At 57.2% G+C, this 24,401-nt stretch overlaps 2 protein-coding genes across 2 annotated transcripts; one reads left to right on the forward strand and one right to left on the reverse strand.

Annotated features, from left to right (window-relative positions):
- Positions 1–1,981: 1,981 nt before the first annotated feature.
- On the reverse strand, positions 1,982–6,106 carry LOC140251280 (PHD finger protein 7-like). Its single transcript, XM_072334885.1, is given in 12 exon segments — positions 1,982–2,182; positions 2,237–2,379; positions 2,521–2,639; positions 2,793–2,906; positions 3,067–3,194; positions 3,196–3,253; positions 3,255–3,428; positions 3,618–3,742; positions 3,999–4,100; positions 4,192–4,283; positions 4,605–4,723; positions 5,901–6,106. Coding segments are annotated over 12 exon segments (1,581 nt in total).
- Positions 6,107–20,041: 13,935 nt separating this feature from the next.
- LOC140251343 (PHD finger protein 7-like) lies at positions 20,042–24,167 on the forward strand. Its single transcript, XM_072335017.1, is given in 12 exon segments — positions 20,042–20,247; positions 21,425–21,543; positions 21,865–21,956; positions 22,048–22,149; positions 22,406–22,530; positions 22,721–22,894; positions 22,896–22,953; positions 22,955–23,082; positions 23,243–23,356; positions 23,510–23,628; positions 23,770–23,912; positions 23,967–24,167. Coding segments are annotated over 12 exon segments (1,581 nt in total).
- Positions 24,168–24,401: the final 234 nt, after the last annotated feature.

The raw sequence follows: 24,401 nt of genomic DNA on the forward strand, positions 1-24,401 counted from the left end.
TCTCACCACTCAGCTTCCCACAGAAGCTCTGAGTACTGGCCGAATGTAAGCAGGTGAAGAGCATGTGGTGGGGCCATGGAGGAAACTGCATCGTAATCAAAGAGGAGCTGTCTGTGGTGGAGGTCCTGGCCAAGGAAGTGCCTGTGGGAGCATTAGGGTGTACAAGCGTGAAAAGCTTTGTTCTCCAGCTCAACCACTACGGCTTCAGCAAAGCGCCACGGGACCTGGAAAGGCTTGTGGTGATGACAACTTCAATTGGACTTGTTCAGCCTGGAGGAGAGAAGGCAATGTGGACACCTCATGGCAGCATTGAGAGGGAGATTGCGCATGGGAAGGAAGTGAGCATTTGACAAGAGTGGGTAGGTGATAGTCATGTCACTCCTATATACAAGAAGCAGAGCAGGGAGGACCCAGGGAACTACAGGCTGGTGAGTCTCACCTCTGTGCCTGGGAAGATCACGGAACAGAACCTCCTGGATGACATGCTTGATCACATGAGGAATGAGCGAGTGATCCGAGACAGCCAGCATGGCTTCGCAAGGGGAAGGCCATGCTTAACCAATCTTGTGGCCTTCTATGATGGAGTGACGGCGTTGGTTGATGAAGGGAAGGCGACCAATGTCATTTGTGTGGGAACGCAGAATCACAGAATGACTGGGGTTGGGAGGGACCTCAAGGATCATGAAGCTCCAACCCCCCTGCCTGGCAGGGCCACCAGTCTTCCATGTTTACTAGATCAGGTTGCCCACGGCCCCATCCAACCTGGCCTTGAACTCCTCCAAGGACGGGACATCCACCACCTCCCTGGGCAGCCTGTTCCAGGACCTCATCACTCTCCTAGTAAAGAACTTCCCCCTAACATCCAGCCTAAATCTTCCCTCTTTCAACTTAAAACCATTTCCCCTTGTCCTACTATTATTGGCCCTTTCAAAGAGTTTACTCCCCTTCTGATTACAGGTTCCCTTCAGGTACTGAAAGGCTGCAATGAGGTCACCCCGCAGCCTTCTTTTCTCCAGGCTGGACAAGCCCAGCTCCCTCAGCCCGTCATCACAGGGGAGGAGCTCCAGCCCCCCAGTCATCTTCGTGGCCCTCCTCTGGACCCTTTCCAACAGCTCTCTGTCTTTCTTGTACTGAGGGCTCCACACCTGGACACAGTACTCCAGATGGGGCCTCACAAGAGCAGAGTAGAGAGGGGCAATCACCTCCCTGTCCCTGCTGGCCACCCCTCTCCTGATGGAGCCCAGGGTACCATTTGCTTTCCAAGCTGCAAGAGCGCACTGCTGGCTCGTGTTAAGTTTCTCATCCACCAGGACCCCCATGTCCTTCTCTGCAGAGGGAAGCCTTCTCGAGGGAAGGCTTCATCTGACATTTATCATGCTTTAACAGGCTGCATGTTGCAGTGTGCAGAACTGACCAGAAAGCATCAGACTGTGTAGGAACGAGCAAAAGGACGCTTGCTCCAAAGCCTGCACTGCACTTCTGCAAAAGCGTGGGCTGACAGCAGCTCGAAGCCCTTAGCTTGGATTTGTACCACCAAACCACGGGGTTCAGCTGGGCGTTTTGTTCCCACAACGCTGCTCTGGCTGGACGTGTTCTTGGCGGGAGCATCACCTAAACTAAGGCTGACTTTGCATTGGCTTCCATGTGAGTAGTAGTGAAGGTAGGTGAGTACCCAAAACCCGTCGGATACTTGAGTCATGGAATTAAGACTGACGAAGACCTCCAAGGTCATCAAGTCCATCTCCCCCCCTCCCCCCCACCAGCCCACTGCCCGCGTCCCTCAGTGCCACATCCCCACGGTTCTGGAGCACCTCAGCGTCCAGCGTGGACGCTGACTCCCCTAAAGCTGCCCAGCTCGGGACAGGCAGAGCAGAACAAAACTGACAGTGGCATGATGGAATTAAGTTTTATTGTGATGGATTCAGATGACTTGATGACTTTGGATAGGAAACGGAGCTTGTACGCGGCTGCTCCGACGGCGTCAGTGGGGCCGGCTGGTGACGCGCTGGGCCCGACGTGGTGGTACTCGGGTGCGGCTCCGGCCCTGGGCTGGCCCTCGCCGCCTGGACCGGCTCCTACGGCGCCTCTGGGGCTGGCTGTCGGTCTCTGCAGCCCGACGATCGAGAGGCGAGCGGCTTCGAGTCCGCGCCCGCCCCGGCTGCCCGGAGAGCAGCTCAGGCACCTGGGAGCTGGGATCCGGCTCCGGCACCTGGGAACTGGAATCCGGCTCCGGCACCTGGGAACTGGAATCCGGCTCCGACGGTGCCTGGCTGGTGGTGTCGGAGCTGCTGCTCTGCTGTCCTGCAGGGCTTTGGGATGGCCCCAGTTCCTGCTGGCTGGCGGTGTTGGGGCCAGCGCTGTCCGAGTTGGTGCTGGAGGCTGTAAGGAAAGGCAGGAAGGTGAGCGGGACAGATCTGCAGCCCCGGGGTGGGACGGGCTCCCATCCGTCCTGGGCCAAAGGGACTTGAGCGAGGCCTCGCCTGGCCCCAGCCCGGCAGCACGCGGCTGTTCGCCTCTTACCGGTGCCCTCTCCAGCACAGCTGGCGCACTCCCAGCTGGTGGTGCTGTGACTCAAGTTGGAGCAGAGTCGGTGCGTGCCTTGTGCAGCGCAGGAGCTGCAGAGGAGCAGCTCCCAGAGCCTGTGGAAAGCAACGGGTTGTGGCCGTGAGGACAAAGTGCCCCGAGCCAGGGAGTGCCCAGAGGGCAGCTCTGGTGCTCGGTCTGTGCTCCCCCAGCCTGTGGTGAGGCTGCGATGCCACGCAGAGCCCCAGAGGGCAGCTGAGGTAACTCACCCCTCTCCCTCTCTCTGCTCCCTGCCATGGGGGTGACGGCAGTCGCTGGCGTCGCAGCGTCCGTGCCGAACTCCCAGCTCTGCGTAGGCACGGTTGCGCTCCCACTTTGGTCTCCTGCCAGAGAATAGTGGGAATGTGATGAGCTCTGAGTGCCTCTAGACTGAGACTGAGCAAAGCCACCCCCGCAGCAAAGGGCCAGGCCTGCTGGGGCAGTCTTTGTGCGGGCACAGCTCTTGTGCCCTCCCGTCTCGAGAGCTGGCTGAAAGACACCAACCTGCGTGGGATGTAGATCCCCAGGTTGATCATCTCTGGAATGAACCTCTCTCGGTCTCGGCAGAGAGGGCACTGGAAGCAGCGCATCCCAGCACTCGTGGCCATTCCCTGCAGCGGAAACACGAGCAGCGGTGAGAGTGAGCCGAGCCTGGTGCTGCTGAGCGCCTGCGGTGCCCGCGGGGTGAGGGGAGGGCTCCTACCTGGATACAGTCCCGGTGAAACCAGGCGTGTTGGCAGGCCGGGCACACCATGGTGACGTATGACCTGCTGTCACCCACGGGATCCATGCATATGATGCAGGTGGTGTCCTGCATCGGTGCTGTCTCCACTGGCTGGTGCGGGAGGTGCTCCCAGCAGAAGGACCTGGGGGAAGATGGAAGGGATGGGCGAGGTGAGAAGGGCTGCGAGGAGGGCAGAGGGATGGAAGGAGCCCCAGGCCTTGTCTCTGGCTCTGTCAGGCTGCTGGGAGGCGTCACAGCGTGTTCCTCGCTGCTTTGGCTGGTGCTGACAGCAGGGGTTGGAGGCCCACAGGCGACACCTGGGAGCCCTTACCTGTAGCGGCCAAAGTGTTGGGTGACACATTGACCCTCTGGGGCGCAGGGGAAATGGTAGCTCCGCTGGCAGCCTGGCGCTGCGCAGGTGACGCTGGCCCCCCGATTGCCACAGACGAAGCAAAGCTGGAAAGAGCAGAGCAGCCCCCATCAGCTGCAGGCTCAGGGCCTACGCAGCGGGCCCCGCACCTGTGGGCAGGGCGCAGGATGCGGGCAGGGCTGGGTGGCACTCTGCAGAGCTGCCTGGTGAACAGGGCTGGTCTGCAAGTGCAGGAGTGTCTCCTGGAGCTGGGAGGAGGGGCTGGGATTGCTTTCTTGGGACCAGGCTAAGCTCGCCGTGCCTCTCCTGGCACCAAGCTCCCAGTTCCAGTCCGGTGCTCACCGTCTGCGCTGCCTGCCTCATCAAGACAATGAGGTGTTCAATGTAGAAAAGGCCCTCTTTTTTATTGTTAAATCCATGTTGACAGAGACCGTTGGCAAATCCCTGTACAGGAGGAAAGAGTGTGATTTTGTTAATGCAGAAAGGAGGGAACCACTGGTTGGAGGAAGGTGGCAGAAGCCACGAGGGAACTCACCACACAAAATGCATGGAAACAGATCCCATACATCTCGTGTCTCTCGCCGAAGATGGATGGGTTGTCATCCACTCGGCCACAGAGCACGCATGCTGGAGAGGAAAGAGTAACAGTCGTGAGTGCCTTGTGGGGCCAGGTGCCCCCTGGGCTGTCCCAGGGGCTGCTCTGTGCCAGCTGTGCCAGCTGAGGGGCAGGGCTGGAGGCCGTGGAGGGGAAGGGGCACTGTAGGCCTAGCAGTGACAGTGGGCAGCCACAGCCCAACCGCAGCCCCCCTGGCCAAGGAGCAGAGGGGCCCTGCCTGCGGCAGATGAGAGCCCCTGCGTGCTCCCACCTCCTCTCTCCGCTGCAGGCAGACCCCCAGCACCCCTCTGCCCGGCAGCGGGGAGCTGCGTGCAGGGATACTTTGCTCTCACCTAGCTCAGTCGAGCCGGCGGCCTCCTCAGGTGTCCCCTCGGACATCGTGTGCGTTAACGGCGAGCACTCGCAGAGTGTCTGTCCCAGCAACACCAGGCTTTGTCCTCTGCGTGCCAACCTATGGGAGAAACGGGACGAGGCTGAGTTGGCAGCTCAGGCCTCCGAGCGCTGGGGAGCCCTCCTCCCTCCCTTGGCAGCCTCAGGCAGCCCCTTCCTCCCTGCTCACCTCACCAAGTCGCACTGAGCTGGGCCTGAGCCCCGCAGCCTCAGCTCTGTTCCACAGCCCGCAAGTCACGATGGCCGTTCCGTGTCACCCTCCGTGTTGTCATCACACCTCACAGGGCTGAGGGCACCCAAGCAGGAGGGCGGCGGCTCTTGCCGGACGCAGCCCTTTTAGAACCCGGCGTGTTGGTGCTGATGAAGGCACTGGGCGGCACATCCACCCTCCTGGCCCCACCTGAATGCTACGGGGCCTGTGGCTCCATCAGTATCCAATAGAGTGTTTACGTGTTGCCATGATGTTCTCCAGGCTTTACTTGTGGGCTGTTGGCCGCTGATTACCTCTCGTTCCAATCAATGACTCACAGAATCACAGAATCTCTCTGGTTGACAAACACCTCTAAGATCACCAAGTCCCACCGACCACCCCCCAGCTGCCCACTGCCCACGTCCCTCAGGGCCACATCCCCACGCTTCTGGAGCACCTCCATGGACGCTGACTCCCCCAGCTCCCCGGGCAGCTGTGCCAGTGCCCGACTGCTCTTTCAGCCCAGACGTTCTTCCTAATATCCAACAGGGACCTCCACTGTCGCAACTTGAGGCCGTTCCCTCTGGTCCCATCGCTGTTACCTGGGAGAAGAGGCCGACCCCCACCATGGAACACCTTTCCGGGAGTTCCATGAAGTGAGGCCTCCCCTGAGCCTGATTTCCTCAGTGGTGTTAGTACTGCAATGCAAACAATTGCTTGCACCCGTTGGTACCCAGGCATTCTCATTAAAGATGTTAGGAGTGCCAGTAAATCAGCACAAGGGTGTTATTTGTGTATGGGTGTCCCTAATCTGTAGCCCGTATTTCTCTGGCAAGGGAAAAAGCGAACCTGTTGGTTAAGCATCGGGTTGTTATAGGGCAGGAGCAGCAGTGGTGGGGTGCGTGTGTGCTGTAACACAAACGAGTGCTGTTCCTGTGAGGTTTCTTCTCGGAGTGCAGCAGGGAGCAGCCTTCCATTGGCAAAAACACTGTGGCTGCCCACCACAATAGTGAGGCTGAGGCAGAGATGTGCAGGGCTGAGCCGTGACCTCCCGGGAGCAGAGGTGCGCCCAAATACGCTCAGGTCACCTAAACCTTCAGGTTTGGGGCTCAGGGTCTCCTTTTTCATGACCAAATCCTTGTTGTCAGGGCTCTGAGCCTCTGGTTTGGATCCAAAGGCATTGCTTACATGCTCATTTGGACGTCCCAGGCTGTCACCTTCAGGGTGCGGTGTCTTAGTTTCAGAGCCCACCATTTCGTTAGGATGCAAAATCACCCTCTGAGGCTCCCAGTGCTTTCCTCAAGAGGAAAGCCCCATTTATGGAGCTCCCAAATCCTCGTCCTAGGAGCCAAGGCCTGAAGTTTAGGACCCAAAGCCTCCTTTCAGGGACCAAACACTCATTTTTGGGGATTAGTCAGTGTCCAAATCCATACAAGGAGAGGGAAGTGCACCTGTCTTACTTACAGCTGAGTTATCTTAACCCAAGGGCTCATTTCAATAGCTTTAGAAGATTAAGCAGCTAATAACTGACAGAAGAGTATGAAGCCTCAATATTTGCTAATAACCTGGATGGTAGGATGTAGTATGCTCTCAGCAGGTTTGTGAACTGCACTAAACTGAGATGAGCAATCAATACCCTGAGGTGCAGAACTACTGTCCACTGTTTTCTGGGGCTACCCCTCTGCTGCCATCTGTCACACGGTAACAAAATGTAACAGGTTATTGGCAGGAAGGTTCAGCCTCTACTGCCATACCACCAACATCCACTCAGGCATTGCAGGCCAATATTATATTGTAAGCCCCCAGCCACCAGCAGCCATTGCTGTTCCTCTAGTGTGCTCAGCTGGCACATCTTTCCAGATTTTGGAGGGGTGAGCGAGGTTAGATGGAAGAGGAAATTGCTAGAGCTCACTAGGGGCTTGCTTAGCTTTCCCCACCTAAGAATGTATATTAAATATACTTTATATTGTTATGGCTGGCTTTTATGAGGAGAAGAAGGTGAAGTACTTTTTACTCTGCACAGATGTCATACATTTTTCCTACTCGTCCTTGCTCATGAAGCTTCAAGCTCCTGGTAGAAGATACCAGAGTGCTATAGCCACTCAAATATATATATATGCATTCTATTAAACAGGGGCAAAACTAATTATTTTGACTTTCTATGATGGAGAGATAGCATCACTGGATGGGGAAAGGGCAACAGATGTAACCTTCCTGGACTTCTGCAAAGCCTCTGCCATGGTCTCTCACAATATTCTTCTCTCTGAATTGGAGAGGCATGGATTTGAAGGATGGACTTTTTGGTGGATTAAGAATTGGTTGGTTGGTTGCAGCCAAAGGGTTCTAATCAGTGGTTCTATGTCAGGGTGGAGGCCGGTGACAAGCGGTGTCTTTCAGGGGTTGGTCTTCAGACCAGTGCTCTTCAACATCTTCATCAGTGACAGAGATGCTGGCATCGAGTGCACCCTCAGCAAGTTTGCAGATGATACCAAGCTGAGTGGTGAAGCTGAGACATTGGAAGGAAGGGAAGCCATACAGAGGGACATGTAAGGACTCTGGGGTAATTAGGAAAACAATAACCTTGGCATACCGTCTTGATTAGTTTTTAATGAAATGAGGTGTGGGGAGGGTAGATGCTTCATCCAGAGTCAAATAGTGAGTAAGTGGCAGAACTGACAGTCCTTGTTTCTGCTCCGTGCCTCCAACAAGCAGTCCAGTCGGCTTCCCCTGCCCTCCAGGCTATTGGGTGGTTAAAGGCTATCTGTCTGCTTGGTTTTTCACACAGAATTGTAAAAAACAAAAACAAAAACAAACAAACAAACAAAAAAAAAAAAACAAAAAAAAACCAAAAGCCAACATCTTGTGTGGGGAAGCCTTGCACTGACACAGACTGGATCTGATTAATTAACAGAACGCACAGCGTGTCCTCAGCCAGTGCTCAGCAGCTCAGTTGTAGTAAACTGAGCGCATCCCAGCCATGTATGGATGTTACCTTTAGAACAACCCTGTGAAAGCATCATCTCCATAGGGATAGGGAAATATAAGCAGAGTGAATGAAGTTATTTGCCAGATCCATAGAGGGAATCTTGGCCACAGCTGTGGTCTCCTCTCTGTTAGACTGCACTGCTTCTGGAATTAGCACATCTCTGCCTGGCTGCTAAAACCAAATGGAGCTCCTGGACAAATGAGTGAGGAGCTTCCAGGACCTCTGCCTTGAATTTGAAAGATTCACATTTGAAAGATTCACATTTCTAAAATGTTGCATGACTTTACTGTTCATAAGAATTCACCTCTCAGGTTCTCAGAATCCCACCTCTGTGACCCCAACAACCCTTTTTCCACTCTTATAAAGTTGCCTGGAAGCTCTTTTCCAGTTGGACTAACGTAGTTCATCTCTGCAGTGATTACTCAGAATTGTGACATTCTATGAGAGAGCATTCCTTTCTTCTGTGCAGCATCAGCTACCACTTCAGTCCAAGGCAGACTGGCACTTGCATCCTCTTGCCTTGCAAGAGGACCGGGAAAGCCCATCTCATAAATATGTGGATGAGAGGCTGGTGCAATTGCAGGAATTCCAGGGTTTTTTTGACACGAGGTGATTGAATTGGCACCTGGCCTGATGGCTGCAGATGGGTTCCATCTGTCGCAAAAGGAAAAGTGGATCCCAAGCCCAGGAGCTGGGGCTTTAAACTAGGTATGAAGGGGGAAAGGGATGAAACGAGGTTTGCTAGATGAGCCTGAGGGAGCAGTGATGGGTTTGGGCGGGAGGCCAGTGACTCAGCTGAGTCCTCTACACCAGTGCACAAAGCATGGGCAACAAGCAGGAGGAGCGGGAAGCCATTGTGCATCAGGCAAACTGTGACTTCGTTGCCATTGATGAGGCAGTGTCGGACAATTCTCATGACTGTATTCCTGCAGTGAAGGGCAATAAACTCTTCAGAAGGGAGAGGCAAGGAAGAAGGGGCATAAGGGCTCTATAAGAGTGTGTTGCTGAGTTTGGGCCTGGGAATAATAAGGTTGAGTCCATGTGGATCAAGGGGAAAGCCAACAAAGCTGACAGCCTTGTGGCGGTCTGTTATAGAGCACCTAACCAGGATGAATAAATGGACGAGGCGCTCTATGAGCAGCTGGCAGAATTTGTTCCCATGGGGGACTTGGACTTCCCCGATCTATGCTGGAAATACAGAACGGTGCACAAGCAGCAGCCTGGGAGGTTTCTAGAGTGTGTGGAAGATGTGCGCCCCAGAACGGGGCTGCAGCTGCCAGCCTGGCCTCCTCCACGGTGTGCGTTGGAAACGTTGCGCCCCGCTGGAGTCGGGGCCAGAACCCAGCTCAGCATGAACCGGGCTGCGGGGAGGAAGGAATGGGTTGGGTGCTGGGGAAGGGAAGCCCGCGGATCCAGGACCTAAAGCTGCCCACCTCGGGAAAGGCAAAGAAGAACAAAACTGACAGTGACATAAGGGAATTAAGTTTTATTGAGATGGATTTAGATGATATTGGATAGGATTAGGGTTAGGGTTTAGGGATAGAGATTGGAACGGAGCTTGTAGATGGCTGCTCCTACGGCATCAGATGTTAACTGATCTACAGGAACAGTTGGAACATTCCTAATGTCTATCCCAGAGTGCTGTTTGCCATGGGTGTTGCTTATGGCACTCAGTGTCACAACTGGGTTGAGATGGTCAGAATCATGAAGGTTGGTGTTGTCGAAAGGAACCAGGTGAGAATTTGAATCACAGTTTTTGGATCATTCTTTCGAGTTGGAGTATCAGTTGGAAAAACTCGAGTATCAGTTGGAAAAACTCGAGTATTTGCTGTCAGTTGGAAAAGGCCAATGAGGGGTCCGGTCCAATGGTCCCCGCGGGCGCTGGCCTGTGAGAGCTCTCAGTTCATTGCGATGGACTCTGAGGATGGTTGCCGGCATGTCGGTCGCACGCTGCTATCCCGGCATCAGCAGGGCCGGCCGGGGATGTGCTGGGCCCGACGTGGTACCCGGGAGCGGCTCCGCCCCTGGGCTGGCCCTCGCCGCCTGGACCGGCTGGTGCGGCGTCTTCGGGGCTGGCTGTCGGTGTCCGCAGCCCGGCGATGGAGAGGCGAGCGGCTGCGAGTGCGGGCCCGCCCCGGATGTCTGCATGGGCTTCCGTGGGCCGTTGGGGAAGCCCTGGAGGACCCCGGTGCTGCCGGTGTGTTGGAGCTGCGGGTGCAGCTCTGAGCACCTGGGGTTGCTGTCGGCCGGCTCCCACGGTGTCTCTGGGGCCGGCTCGGAGATTCTGGGGCCCGGCGCCGCAACGGAGAGCGGCTTCTTGTCCGGGCCCGCTGTCCCTGCCTGCACCTGAGGTTGTATCCAAGTGCAGGGCAGCGCCTCGAGGACCGAGATGTCCCCTGGCTGGCAGAGTCTGTGCTGCTCTCGGCAGTCGCAGCAGCATTCTGGGTTCTCCCACGTCGTCCCCGGGACTCATTAAAGATGTTTCCATCCCGGCGCAGACGTGCAGAGATTCTCCTGCGGTCCGTCCTGCGCTGGATGGACAGACCGCTGCTCTCAGGCACACAGGATCGTTCAGCTGGCTCTGATGGTGCCTGGCTGGAGGTGCCGGAGCTGCTGCTCTCTGGTGACACAGAGCTCTGAGATGGTTGTAGGCCTTGCTGGCAGGTGGTGCCGGAGCTGCTGCTCTCCGGTGTCAAAGAGCTCTCAGATGGCTGCTGGCTGCTGTTGCTGAGGCCAGCAAGACCTGAGCTGGTGCTGGAGGCTGTAAGGGGAGGCAGGAAGGTGAGCAGGATGGAATTCCAGCCATGGGGTGGAACTGGCTCCCGTTTGTCCCGGGCTGGAGGGATTTGAGCAAGGCCGCTCTGAGCAGCCGCTGCCAGGCCTCGCCTGTCCCCAGCCCAGCAGCACGCGGCTGTTTGCCTCTTACCGGTGCCCTCTCCAGCACAGGCGTTGCACTCCCAGCTGGTTGTGCTGATACTCAGGTGGGAACAGAGGCGGTGTGTGCCTCGTGCAGCACAGGAGCTGCAGAGGAGCAGCTCCCAAGGCCTGTGGAAAGCAACGGGTTGTGGCCGTGAGCACAAAGTGCCCTGAGCCAGGGAGTGCCCGGCACAGCTCTGGTGCTCAGTCTGTGCTCCCCCAGCCTGTGGTGAGGCTGCGATGCCACGCAGAGCCCCAGAGGGCAGCTGAGCTCACTCACCCCTCTCCTGACTGCAGTCTGCCAAGAGAGTAAAGGCAGTTGCTGGCCACGCAACGTCGGTACCAAACTGCCAGTCCGGTATAGGCGACGTTTTCCCACCATATTGAAAATCTACCAGAGAAGGGAGGGAATGTGATGAGCACTCACTGGCCCAGGACTAAAACTAACCCATGAAATCCATCCATCCCCATCCACCCTATCCCTGGTTCCAGCTTCTCACTGACACATAGGCCCATGTTAATGGCTGCCAAGGGCCAGGCCTGCCGGGGCAGTCCTTGGGCAGGCACAGCTCCTGTGCCCTCACATCTCAAGAGCTGGCTGAAGGACACCAACCTGACTGGGATTCGGATCCCCAGAGTCAGCATTTCTCGCAGAAACGTCTCCGTGTCTCTGCAGTTGGGGCAGTGGAAGCTGTAAAGCCCACAGCCCAGGGCCATTCTCTGCAGCAGAAACACAAGCAGTGTGGGTGTGGGCCAGGCCTGGTGCTGCTGAGCGCCTGCGGTGCCGCAGGTTGGGGGGAGGGCTCCTACCTGGACGCAGGCCCGGTGCAACCAGGCGTGTTGGCAGGCTGGGCACACCATGGTGCCGTACGACCTGCTGTCACCTACAGTCTCCATGCAGATGATGCAGGTCGTGTCCTGCTCCGGTTCTGCCTGCACTGCCTGCTGCGGGCGGTGCTCCCAGCAGAAGGCCCTGGGGGAAGATGGAAGGGATGGGCGAGGTGAGAAGGGCTGCGAGGAGGGCAGAGGAACGGGAAGGAGCCCCAGGCCTTGGCTCTGGCTCTGTCAGGCTGCTGGGAGGTTCACAGCGCGTTCCTCGCTGCTTTGGCTGGTGCTGACAGCAGGGTTGGAGGCCACAGGCCGCACCTGGCAGCTCTTACCTGTACAACCCAAAGTACTGGGTGACGCATTGACCCGCATAGGCACAGGGCAGATGGAAGCTCCGCTCACATCCTGGCTCTGCGCAGGTGATGCTGGCCCCCGAAATGTCACAGACGAAGCAGAGCTGGAAAGAGCAGAGCAGCCCCCATCAGCTGCAGGCTCAGGGCCTACGCAGCAGGCCCCGCACCTCTGGGCAGGGCGCAGGATGCGGGCAGGGCTGGGTGGCACTCTGCAGAGCTGCCTGGTGAACAGGGCTGGTCTGCAAGAGCAGGAATGTCTCCTGGAGCTGGGAGGAGGGGCTGGGATTGCTTTCTTGGGACCAGGCTAAGCTCTCCTGGCACCAAGCTCCCTGTTCCGGTCCAGTGCTCACCGTCTGCTCTGCCTCCTCCACTGTGCGCGTCAGGTCTTCAAAACAAAAACGTGCCTCGTTGTTACCTGGCACGTTTTCACAAAGACCGTTGGCAAATCGCTGTACAGGAGGAAAGAGCACGGTCTAGTTATGGCAGAAAGGAGGAAATCACTGGTTGGAGGAAGGTGGCAGGAGCCACCAGGGAACTCACCGCACAAAACTCGTGGTAAGACAATCTTTGAATGCTCTGTTTGTACCCAAGGATGCCCGAGTCCTCATCCTCTAGGCCACAGAGCACGCATGCTGGAGAGGAGAGAGTAACAGCAGTGAGCGCCTTGCGGGGCCAGGTGCCCCCTGGGCTGTCCCAGGGGCTGCTCTGTGCCAGCTGTGCCAGCTGAGGGGCAGGGCTGCAGGCCGTGCATGCAGGGATACTTGGCTCTCACCTGGCTCTTCTGAGCCGACATCCTCCTGTGTCTCCGCACACTCCGTGTGCGTCGACTGCCACCACGTGCAGAGTGTCTGTCCCATCACTGCTGGGCTCCGTCCTCTGCGTGCAAACCTATGGGAGAAGAGGGACGAGGCTGAGTTGGCGGCTCAGGCCCCCGAGCGCTGGGGAACCGGCCTCCCTCCCTCGGCAGCCTCAGGCAGCCCCTTCCTCCCTGCTCACCTCACCAAGTCGCACTGAGCTGGGACTGAGCCCCGCAGCCTCAGGTCTACTTCACAGCCCACGTGTCACAACGGCTGTTCCGTGCCACCCTCTGTGATGCCATCACACCTCACAGGGCTGAGGGCACCCAAGAATGACATCAGAATGGAACGGCCATTGTGACATGCGGGCTGCATGTGAGGTGTGATGGCGTCACAGAGGGTGGCACGGAACAGCCGTTGTGACACGTGGGCTGTGAAGTAGACCTGAGGCTGCGGGGCTCAGTCCCAGCTCAGTGCGACTTGGTGAGGTGAGCAGGGAGGAAGGGGCTGCCTGAGGCTGCCGAGGGAGGGAGGCCGGTTCCCCAGCGCTCGGGGGCCTGAGCCGCCAACTCAGCCTCGTCCCTCTTCTCCCATAGGTTTGCACGCAGAGGACGGAGCCCAGCAGTGATGGGACAGACACTCTGCACGTGGTGGCAGTCGACGCACACGGAGTGTGCGGAGACACAGGAGGATGTCGGCTCAGAAGAGCCAGGTGAGAGCCAAGTATCCCTGCATGCACGGCCTGCAGCCCTGCCCCTCAGCTGGCACAGCTGGCACAGAGCAGCCCCTGGGACAGCCCAGGGGGCACCTGGCCCCGCAAGGCGCTCACTGCTGTTACTCTCTCCTCTCCAGCATGCGTGCTCTGTGGCCTAGAGGATGAGGACTCGGGCATCCTTGGGTACAAACAGAGCATTCAAAGATTGTCTTACCACGAGTTTTGTGCGGTGAGTTCCCTGGTGGCTCCTGCCACCTTCCTCCAACCAGTGATTTCCTCCTTTCTGCCATAACTAGACCGTGCTCTTTCCTCCTGTACAGCGATTTGCCAACGGTCTTTGTGAAAACGTGCCAGGTAACAACGAGGCACGTTTTTGTTTTGAAGACCTGACGCGCACAGTGGAGGAGGCAGAGCAGACGGTGAGCACTGGACCGGAACAGGGAGCTTGGTGCCAGGAGAGCTTAGCCTGGTCCCAAGAAAGCAATCCCAGCCCCTCCTCCCAGCTCCAGGAGACATTCCTGCTCTTGCAGACCAGCCCTGTTCACCAGGCAGCTCTGCAGAGTGCCACCCAGCCCTGCCCGCATCCTGCGCCCTGCCCAGAGGTGCGGGGCCTGCTGCGTAGGCCCTGAGCCTGCAGCTGATGGGGGCTGCTCTGCTCTTTCCAGCTCTGCTTCGTCTGTGACATTTCGGGGGCCAGCATCACCTGCGCAGAGCCAGGATGTGAGCGGAGCTTCCATCTGCCCTGTGCCTATGCGGGTCAATGCGTCACCCAGTACTTTGGGTTGTACAGGTAAGAGCTGCCAGGTGCGGCCTGTGGCCTCCAACCCTGCTGTCAGCACCAGCCAAAGCAGCGAGGAACGCGCTGTGAACCTCCCAGCAGCCTGACAGAGCCAGAGCCAAGGCCTGGGGCTCCTTCCCGTTCCTCTGCCCTCCTCGCAGCCCTTCTCACCTCGCCCATCCCTTCCATCTTCCCCCAGGGCCTTCTGCTGGGAGCACCGCCCGCAGCAGGCAGTGCAGGCAGAACCGGAGCAGGACACGACCTGCATCATCTGCATGGAGACTGTAGGTGACAGCAGGTCGTACGGCACCATGGTGTGCCCAGCCTGCCAACACGCCTGGTTGCACCGGGCCTGCGTCCAGGTAGGAGCCCTCCCCCCAACCTGCGGCACCGCAGGCGCTCAGCAGCACCAGGCCTGGCCCACACCCACACTGCTTGTGTTTCTGCTGCAGAGAATGGCCCTGGGCTGTGGGCTTTACAGCTTCCACTGCCCCAACTGCAGAGACACGGAGACGTTTCTGCGAGAAATGCTGACTCTGGGGATCCGAATCCCAGTCAGGTTGGTGTCCTTCAGCCAGCTCTTGAGATGTGAGGGCACAGGAGCTGTGCCTGCCCAAGGACTGCCCCGGCAGGCCTGGCCCTTGGCAGCCATTAACATGGGCCTATGTGTCAGTGAGAAGCTGGAACCAGGGATAGGGTGGATGGGGATGGATGGATTTCATGGGTTAGTTTTAGTCCTGGGCCAGTGAGTGCTCATCACATTCCCTCCCTTCTCTGGTAGATTTTCAATATGGTGGGAAAACGTCGCCTATACCGGACTGGCAGTTTGGTACCGACGTTGCGTGGCCAGCAACTGCCTTTACTCTCTTGGCAGACTGCAGTCAGGAGAGGGGTGAGTGAGCTCAGCTGCCCTCTGGGGCTCTGCGTGGCATCGCAGCCTCACCACAGGCTGGGGGAGCACAGACTGAGCACCAGAGCTGTGCCGGGCACTCCCTGGCTCAGGGCACTTTGTGCTCACGGCCACAACCCGTTGCTTTCCACAGGCCTTGGGAGCTGCTCCTCTGCAGCTCCTGTGCTGCACGAGGCACACACCGCCTCTGTTCCCACCTGAGTATCAGCACAACCAGCTGGGAGTGCAACGCCTGTGCTGGAGAGGGCACCGGTAAGAGGCAAACAGCCGCGTGCTGCTGGGCTGGGCCAGGCGAGGCCTGGCAGCGGCTGCTCAGAGCGGCCTTGCTCAAATCCCTCCAGCCCGGGACAAACGGGAGCCAGTTCCACCCCATGGCTGGAATTCCATCCTGCTCACCTTCCTGCCTCCCCTTACAGCCTCCAGCACCAGCTCAGGTCTTGCTGGCCTCAGCAACAGCAGCCAGCAGCCATCTGAGAGCTCTTTGACACCGGAGAGCAGCAGCTCCGGCACCACCTGCCAGCAAGGCCTACAACCATCTCAGAGTTCTGTGTCACCAGAGAGCAGCAGCTCCGGCACCTCCATCCAGGCACCATCAGAGCCAGCTGAACGATCCTGTGTGCCTGAGAGCAGCGGTCTGTCCATCCAGCGCAGGACGGACCGCAGGAGAATCTCTGCACGTCTGCGCCGGGATGGAAACATCTTTAATGAGTCCCGGGGACGACGTGGGAGAACCCAGAATGCTGCTGCGACTGCCGAGAGCAGCACAGACTCTGCCAGCCAGGGGACATCTCGGTCCTCGAGGCGCTGCCCTGCACTTGGATACAACCTCAGGTGCAGGCAGGGACAGCGGGCCCGGACAAGAAGCCGCTCTCCGTTGCGGCGCCGGGCCCCAGAATCTCCGAGCCGGCCCCAGAGACACCGTGGGAGCCGGCCGACAGCAACCCCAGGTGCTCAGAGCTGCACCCGCAGCTCCAACACACCGGCAGCACCGGGGTCCTCCAGGGCTTCCCCAACGGCCCACGGAAGCCCATGCAGACATCCGGGGCGGGCCCGCACTCGCAGCCGCTCGCCTCTCCATCGCCGGGCTGCGGACACCGACAGCCAGCCCCGAAGACGCCGCACCAGCCGGTCCAGGCGGCGAGGGCCAGCCCAGGGGCGGAGCCGCTCCCGGGTACCACGTCGGGCCCAGCACATCCCCGGCCGGCCCTGCTGATGCCGGGATAGCAGCGTGCGACCGACATGCCGGCAACCATCCTCAGAGTCCATCGCAATGAACTGAGAGCTCTCACAGGCCAGCGCCCGTGGGGACCATTGGACCGGACCCCTCATTGGCCTTTTCCAACTGACAGCAAATACTCGAGTTTTTCCAACTGATACTCGAGTTTTTCCAACTGATACTCCAACTCGAAAGAATGATCCAAAAACTGTGATTCAAATTCTCACCTGGTTCCTTTCGGCAACACCAACCTTCATGATTCTGACCATCTCAACCCAGTTGTGACACTGAGTGCCATAAGCAACACCCATGGCAAACAGCACTCTGGGATAGACATTAGGAATGTTCCAACTGTTCCTGTAGATCAGTTAACATCTGATGCCGTAGGAGCAGCCATCTACAAGCTCCGTTCCAATCTCTATCCCTAAACCCTAACCCTAATCCTATCCAATATCATCTAAATCCATCTCAATAAAACTTAATTCCCTTATGTCACTGTCAGTTTTGTTCTTCTTTGCCTTTCCCGAGGTGGGCAGCTTTAGGTCCTGGATCCGCGGGCTTCCCTTCCCCAGCACCCAACCCATTCCTTCCTCCCCGCAGCCCGGTTCATGCTGAGCTGGGTTCTGGCCCCGACTCCAGCGGGGCGCAACGTTTCCAACGCACACCGTGGAGGAGGCCAGGCTGGCAGCTGCAGCCCCGTTCTGGGGCGCAAATCTTCCACACACTCTAGAAACCTCCCAGGCTGCTGCTTGTGCACCGTTCTGTATTTCCAGCATAGATCGGGGAAGTCCAAGTCCCCCATGGGAACAAATTCTGCCAGCTGCTCATAGAGCGCCTCGTCCATTTATTCATCCTGGTTAGGTGCTCTATAACAGACCGCCACAAGGCTGTCAGCTTTGTTGGCTTTCCCCTTGATCCACATGGACTCAACCTTATTATTCCCAGGCCCAAACTCAGCAACACACTCTTATAGAGCCCTTATGCCCCTTCTTCCTTGCCTCTCCCTTCTGAAGAGTTTATTGCCCTTCACTGCAGGAATACAGTCATGAGAATTGTCCGACACTGCCTCATCAATGGCAACGAAGTCACAGTTTGCCTGATGCACAATGGCTTCCCGCTCCTCCTGCTTGTTGCCCATGCTTTGTGCACTGGTGTAGAGGACTCAGCTGAGTCACTGGCCTCCCGCCCAAACCCATCACTGCTCCCTCAGGCTCATCTAGCAAACCTCGTTTCATCCCTTTCCCCCTTCATACCTAGTTTAAAGCCCCAGCTCCTGGGCTTGGGATCCACTTTTCCTTTTGCGACAGATGGAACCCATCTGCAGCCATCAGGCCAGGTGCCAATTCAATCACCTCGTGTCAAAAAAACCCTGGAATTCCTGCAATTGCACCAGCCTCTCATCCACATATTTACGAGATGGGCTTTCCCGGTCCTCTTGCAAGGCAAGAGGATGCAAGTGCCAGTCTGCCTTGGACTGAAGTGGTAGCTGATGCTGCACAGAAGAAAGGAATGCTCTCTCATAGAATGTCACAATTCTGAGTAATCACTGCAGAGATGAACTACGTTAGTCCAACTGGAAAAGAGCTTCCAGGCAACTTTATGAGTGGAAAAAGGGTTGTTGGGGTCACAGAGGTGGGATTCTGAGAACCTGAGAGGTGAATTCTTATGAACAGTAAAGTCATGCAACATTTTAGAAATGTGAATCTTTCAAATGTGAATCTTTCAAATTCAAGGCAGAGGTCCTGGAAGCTCCTCACTCATTTGTCCAGGAGCTCCATTTGGTTTTAGCAGCCAGGCAGAGATGTGCTAATTCCAGAAGCAGTGCAGTCTAACAGAGAGGAGACCACAGCTGTGGCCAAGATTCCCTCTATGGATCTGGCAAATAACTTCATTCACTCTGCTTAAATTTCCCTATCCCTATGGAGATGATGCTTTCACAGGGTTGTTCTAAAGGTAACATCCATACATGGCTGGGATGCGCTCAGTTTACTACAACTGAGCTGCTGAGCACTGGCTGAGGACACGCTGTGCGTTCTGTTAATTAATCAGATCCAGTCTGTGTCAGTGCAAGGCTTCCCCACACAAGATGTTGGCTTTTGGTTTTTTTTTGTTTTTTTTTTTTGTTTGTTTGTTTGTTTTTGTTTTTGTTTTTTACAATTCTGTGTGAAAAACCAAGCAGACAGATAGCCTTTAACCACCCAATAGCCTGGAGGGCAGGGGAAGCCGACTGGACTGCTTGTTGGAGGCACGGAGCAGAAACAAGGACTGTCAGTTCTGCCACTTACTCACTATTTGACTCTGGATGAAGCATCTACCCTCCCCACACCTCATTTCATTAAAAACTAATCAAGACGGTATGCCAAGGTTATTGTTTTCCTAATTACCCCAGAGTCCTTACATGTCCCTCTGTATGGCTTCCCTTCCTTCCAATGTCTCAGCTTCACCACTCAGCTTGGTATCATCTGCAAACTTGCTGAGGGTGCACTCGATGCCAGCATCTCTGTCACTGATGAAGATGTTGAAGAGCACTGGTCTGAAGACCAACCCCTGAAAGACACCGCTTGTCACCGGCCTCCACCCTGACATAGAACCACTGATTAGAACCCTTTGGCTGCAACCAACCAACCAATTCTTAATCCACCAAAAAGTCCATCCTTCAAATCCATGCCTCTCCAATTCAGAGAGAAGAATATTGTGAGAGACCATGGCAGAGGCTTTGCAGAAGTCCAGGAAGGTTACATCTGTTGCCCTTTCCCCATCCAGTGATGCTATCTCTCCATCATAGAAAGTCAAAATAATTAGTTTTGCCCCTGTTTAATAGAATGCATATATATATATTTGAGTGGCTATAGCACTCTGGTATCTTCTACCAGGAGCTTGAAGCTTCATGAGCAAGGACGAGTAGGAAAAATGTATGACATCTGTGCAGAGTAAAAAGTACTTCACCTTCTTCTCCTCATAAAAGCCAGCCATAACAATATAAAGCATATTTAATATACATTCTTAGGTGGGGAAAGCTAAGCAAGCCCCTAGTGAGCTCTAGCAATTTCCTCTTCCATCTAACCTCGCTCACCCCTCCAAAATCTGGAAAGATGTGCCAGCTGAGCACACTAGAGGAACAGCAATGGCTGCTGGTGGCTGGGGGCTTACAATATAATATTGGCCTGCAATGCCTGAGTGGATGTTGGTGGTATGGCAGTAGAGGCTGAACCTTCCTGCCAATAACCTGTTACATTTTGTTACCGTGTGACAGATGGCAGCAGAGGGGTAGCCCCAGAAAACAGTGGACAGTAGTTCTGCACCTCAGGGTATTGATTGCTCATCTCAGTTTAGTGCAGTTCACAAACCTGCTGAGAGCATACTACATCCTACCATCCAGGTTATTAGCAAATATTGAGGCTTCATACTCTTCTGTCAGTTATTAGCTGCTTAATCTTCTAAAGCTATTGAAATGAGCCCTTGGGTTAAGATAACTCAGCTGTAAGTAAGACAGGTGCACTTCCCTCTCCTTGTATGGATTTGGACACTGACTAATCCCCAAAAATGAGTGTTTGGTCCCTGAAAGGAGGCTTTGGGTCCTAAACTTCAGGCCTTGGCTCCTAGGACGAGGATTTGGGAGCTCCATAAAGGGGGCTTTCCTCTTGAGGAAAGCACTGGGAGCCTCAGAGGGTGATTTTGCATCCTAACGAAATGGTGGGCTCTGAAACTAAGACACCGCACCCTGAAGGTGACAGCCTGGGACGTCCAAATGAGCATGTAAGCAATGCCTTTGGATCCAAACCAGAGGCTCAGGGCCCTGACAACAAGGATTTGGTCATGAAAAAGGAGACCCTGAGCCCCAAACCTGAAGGTTTAGGTGACCTGAGCGTATTTGGGCGCACCTCTGCTCCCGGGAGGTCACGGCTCAGCCCTGCACATCTCTGCCTCAGCCTCACTATTGTGGTGGGCAGCCACAGTGTTTTTGCCAATGGAAGGCTGCTCCCTGCTGCACTCCGAGAAGAAACCTCACAGGAACAGCACTCGTTTGTGTTACAGCACACACGCACCCCACCACTGCTGCTCCTGCCCTATAACAACCCGATGCTTAACCAACAGGTTCGCTTTTTCCCTTGCCAGAGAAATACGGGCTACAGATTAGGGACACCCATACACAAATAACACCCTTGTGCTGATTTACTGGCACTCCTAACATCTTTAATGAGAATGCCTGGGTACCAACGGGTGCAAGCAATTGTTTGCATTGCAGTACTAACACCACTGAGGAAATCAGGCTCAGGGGAGGCCTCACTTCATGGAACTCCCGGAAAGGTGTTCCATGGTGGGGGTCGGCCTCTTCTCCCAGGTAACAGCGATGGGACCAGAGGGAACGGCCTCAAGTTGCGACAGTGGAGGTCCCTGTTGGATATTAGGAAGAACGTCTGGGCTGAAAGAGCAGTCGGGCACTGGCACAGCTGCCCGGGGAGCTGGGGGAGTCAGCGTCCATGGAGGTGCTCCAGAAGCGTGGGGATGTGGCCCTGAGAGACGTGGGCAGTAGGCAGCTGGGGGGTGGTCGGTGGGACTTGGTGATCTTAGAGGTGTTTGTCAACCATAGAGATTCTGTGATTCTGTGAGTCATTGATTGGAACGAGAGGTAATCAGCGGCCAACAGCCCACAAGTAAAGCCTGGAGAACATCATGGCAACACGTAAACACTCTATTGGATACTGATGGAGCCACAGGCCCCGTAGCATTCAGGTGGGGCCAGGAGGGTGGATGTGCCGCCCAGTGCCTTCATCAGCACCAACACGCCGGGTTCTAGAAGGGCTGCGTCCGGCAAGAGCCGCCGCCCTCCTGCTTGGGTGCCCTCAGCCCTGTGAGGTGTGATGACAACACGGAGGGTGACACGGAACGGCCATTGTGACTTGCGGGCTGTGGAACAGAGCTGAGGCTGCGGGGCTCAGGCCCAGCTCAGTGCGACTTGGTGAGGTGAGCAGGGAGGAAGGGGCTGCCTGAGGCTGCCAAGGGAGGGAGGAGGGTTCCCCAGCGCTCGGAGGCCTGAGCTGCCAACTCAGCCTCGTCCCGTTTCTCCCATAGGTTGGCACGCAGAGGACAAAGCCTGGTGTTGCTGGGACAGACACTCTGCGAGTGCTCGCCGTTAACGCACACGATGTCCGAGGGGACACCCGAGGAGGCCGCCGGCTCGACTGAGCTAGGTGAGAGCAAAGTATCCCTGCACGCAGCTCCCCGCTGCCGGGCAGAGGGGTGCTGGGGGTCTGCCTGCAGCGGAGAGAGGAGGTGGGAGCACGCAGGGGCTCCCATCTGCCGCAGGCAGGGCCCCTCTGCTCCTTGGCCAGGGGGGCTGCGGTTGGGCTGTGGCTGCCCACTGTCACTGCTAGGCCTACAGTGCCCCTTCCCCTCCACGGCCTCCAGCCCTGCCCCTCAGCTGGCACAGCTGGCACAGAGCAGCCCCTGGGACAGCCCAGGGGGCACCTGGCCCCACAAGGCACTCACGACTGTTACTCTTTCCTCTCCAGCATGCGTGCTCTGTGGCCGAGTGGATGACAACCCATCCATCTTCGGCGAGAGACACGAGATGTATGGGATCTGTTTCCATGCATTTTGTGTGGTGAGTTCCCTCGTGGCTTCTGCCACCTTCCTCCAACCAGTGGTTCCCTCCTTTCTGCATTAACAAAATCACGCTCTTTCCTCCTGTACAGGGATTTGCCAACGGTCTCTGTCAACATGGAATTAACAATAAAAAAGAGGGCCTTTTCTACATTGAACACCTCATTGTCTTGATGAGGCAGGCAGCGCAGACGGTGAGCACCGGACTGGAACTGGGAGCTTGGTGCCAGGAGAGGCACGGCGAGCTTAGCCTGGTCCCAAGAAAGCAATCCCAGCCCCTCCTCCCAGCTCCAGGAGACACTCCTGCACTTGCAGACCAGCCCTGTTCACCAGGCAGCTCTGCAGAGTGCCACCCAGCCCTGCCCGCATCCTGCGCCCTGCCCACAGGTGCGGGGCCCGCTGCGTAGGCCCTGAGCCTGCAGCTGATGGGGGCTGCTCTGCTCTTTCCAGCTTTGCTTCGTCTGTGGCAATCGGGGGGCCAGCGTCACCTGCGCAGCGCCAGGCTGCCAGCGGAGCTACCATTTCCCCTGCGCCCCAGAGGGTCAATGTGTCACCCAACACTTTGGCCGCTACAGGTAAGGGCTCCCAGGTGTCGCCTGTGGGCCTCCAACCCCTGCTGTCAGCACCAGCCAAAGCAGCGAGGAACACGCTGTGACGCCTCCCAGCAGCCTGACAGAGCCAGAGACAAGGCCTGGGGCTCCTTCCCGTTCCTCTGCCCTCCTCGCAGCCCTTCTCACCTCGCCCATCCCTTCCATCTTCCCCCAGGTCCTTCTGCTGGGAGCACCTCCCGCACCAGCCAGTGGAGACAGCACCGATGCAGGACACCACCTGCATCATATGCATGGATCCCGTGGGTGACAGCAGGTCATACGTCACCATGGTGTGCCCGGCCTGCCAACACGCCTGGTTTCACCGGGACTGTATCCAGGTAGGAGCCCTCCCCTCACCCCGCAGGCACCGCAGGCGCTCAGCAGCACCAGGCCCGGCTCACTCTCACCGCTGCTCGTGTTTCCGCTGCAGGGAATGGCCACGAGTGCTGGGATGCGCTGCTTCCAGTGCCCTCTCTGCCGAGACCGAGAGAGGTTCATTCCGGAGATGATCAACCTGGGGATCTACATCCCACGCAGGTTGGTGTCTTTCAGCCAGCTCTCGAGACGGGAGGGCACAAGAGCTGTGCCCGCACAAAGACTGCCCCAGCAGGCCTGGCCCTTTGCTGCGGGGGTGGCTTTGCTCAGTCTCAGTCTAGAGGCACTCAGAGCTCATCACATTCCCACTATTCTCTGGCAGGAGACCAAAGTGGGAGCGCAACCGTGCCTACGCAGAGCTGGGAGTTCGGCACGGACGCTGCGACGCCAGCGACTGCCGTCACCCCCATGGCAGGGAGCAGAGAGAGGGAGAGGGGTGAGTTACCTCAGCTGCCCTCTGGGGCTCTGCGTGGCATCGAAGCCTCACCACAGGCTGGGGGAGCACAGACCGAGCACCAGAGCTGCCCTCTGGGCACTCCCTGGCTCGGGGCACTTTGTCCTCACGGCCACAACCCGTTGCTTTCCACAGGCTCTGGGAGCTGCTCCTCTGCAGCTCCTGCGCTGCACAAGGCACGCACCGACTCTGCTCCAACTTGAGTCACAGCACCACCAGCTGGGAGTGCGCCAGCTGTGCTGGAGAGGGCACCGGTAAGAGGCGAACAGCCGCGTGCTGCCGGGCTGGGGCCAGGCGAGGCCTCGCTCAAGTCCCTTTGGCCCAGGACGGATGGGAGCCCGTCCCACCCCGGGGCTGCAGATCTGTCCCGCTCACCTTCCTGCCTTTCCTTACAGCCTCCAGCACCAACTCGGACAGCGCTGGCCCCAACACCGCCAGCCAGCAGGAACTGGGGCCATCCCAAAGCCCTGCAGGACAGCAGAGCAGCAGCTCCGACACCACCAGCCAGGCACCGTCGGAGCCGGATTCCAGTTCCCAGGTGCCGGAGCCGGATTCCAGTTCCCAGGTGCCGGAGCCGGATCCCAGCTCCCAGGTGCCTGAGCTGCTCTCCGGGCAGCCGGGGCGGGCGCGGACTCGAAGCCGCTCGCCTCTCGATCGTCGGGCTGCAGAGACCGACAGCCAGCCCCAGAGGCGCCGTAGGAGCCGGTCCAGGCGGCGAGGGCCAGCCCAGGGCCGGAGCCGCACCCGAGTACCACCACGTCGGGCCCAGCGCGTCACCAGCCGGCCCCACTGACGCCGTCGGAGCAGCCGCGTACAAGCTCCGTTTCCTATCCAAAGTCATCAAGTCATCTGAATCCATCACAATAAAACTTAATTCCATCATGCCACTGTCAGTTTTGTTCTGCTCTGCCTGTCCCGAGCTGGGCAGCTTTAGGGGAGTCAGCGTCCACGCTGGACGCTGAGGTGCTCCAGAACCGTGGGGATGTGGCACTGAGGGACGCGGGCAGTGGGCTGGTGGGGGGGGTTG

The sequence above is a fragment of the Excalfactoria chinensis genome, chromosome 1 (genome assembly GCF_039878825.1).
Source record: "Excalfactoria chinensis isolate bCotChi1 chromosome 1, bCotChi1.hap2, whole genome shotgun sequence".
NCBI lineage: Eukaryota > Metazoa > Chordata > Aves > Galliformes > Phasianidae > Excalfactoria > Excalfactoria chinensis.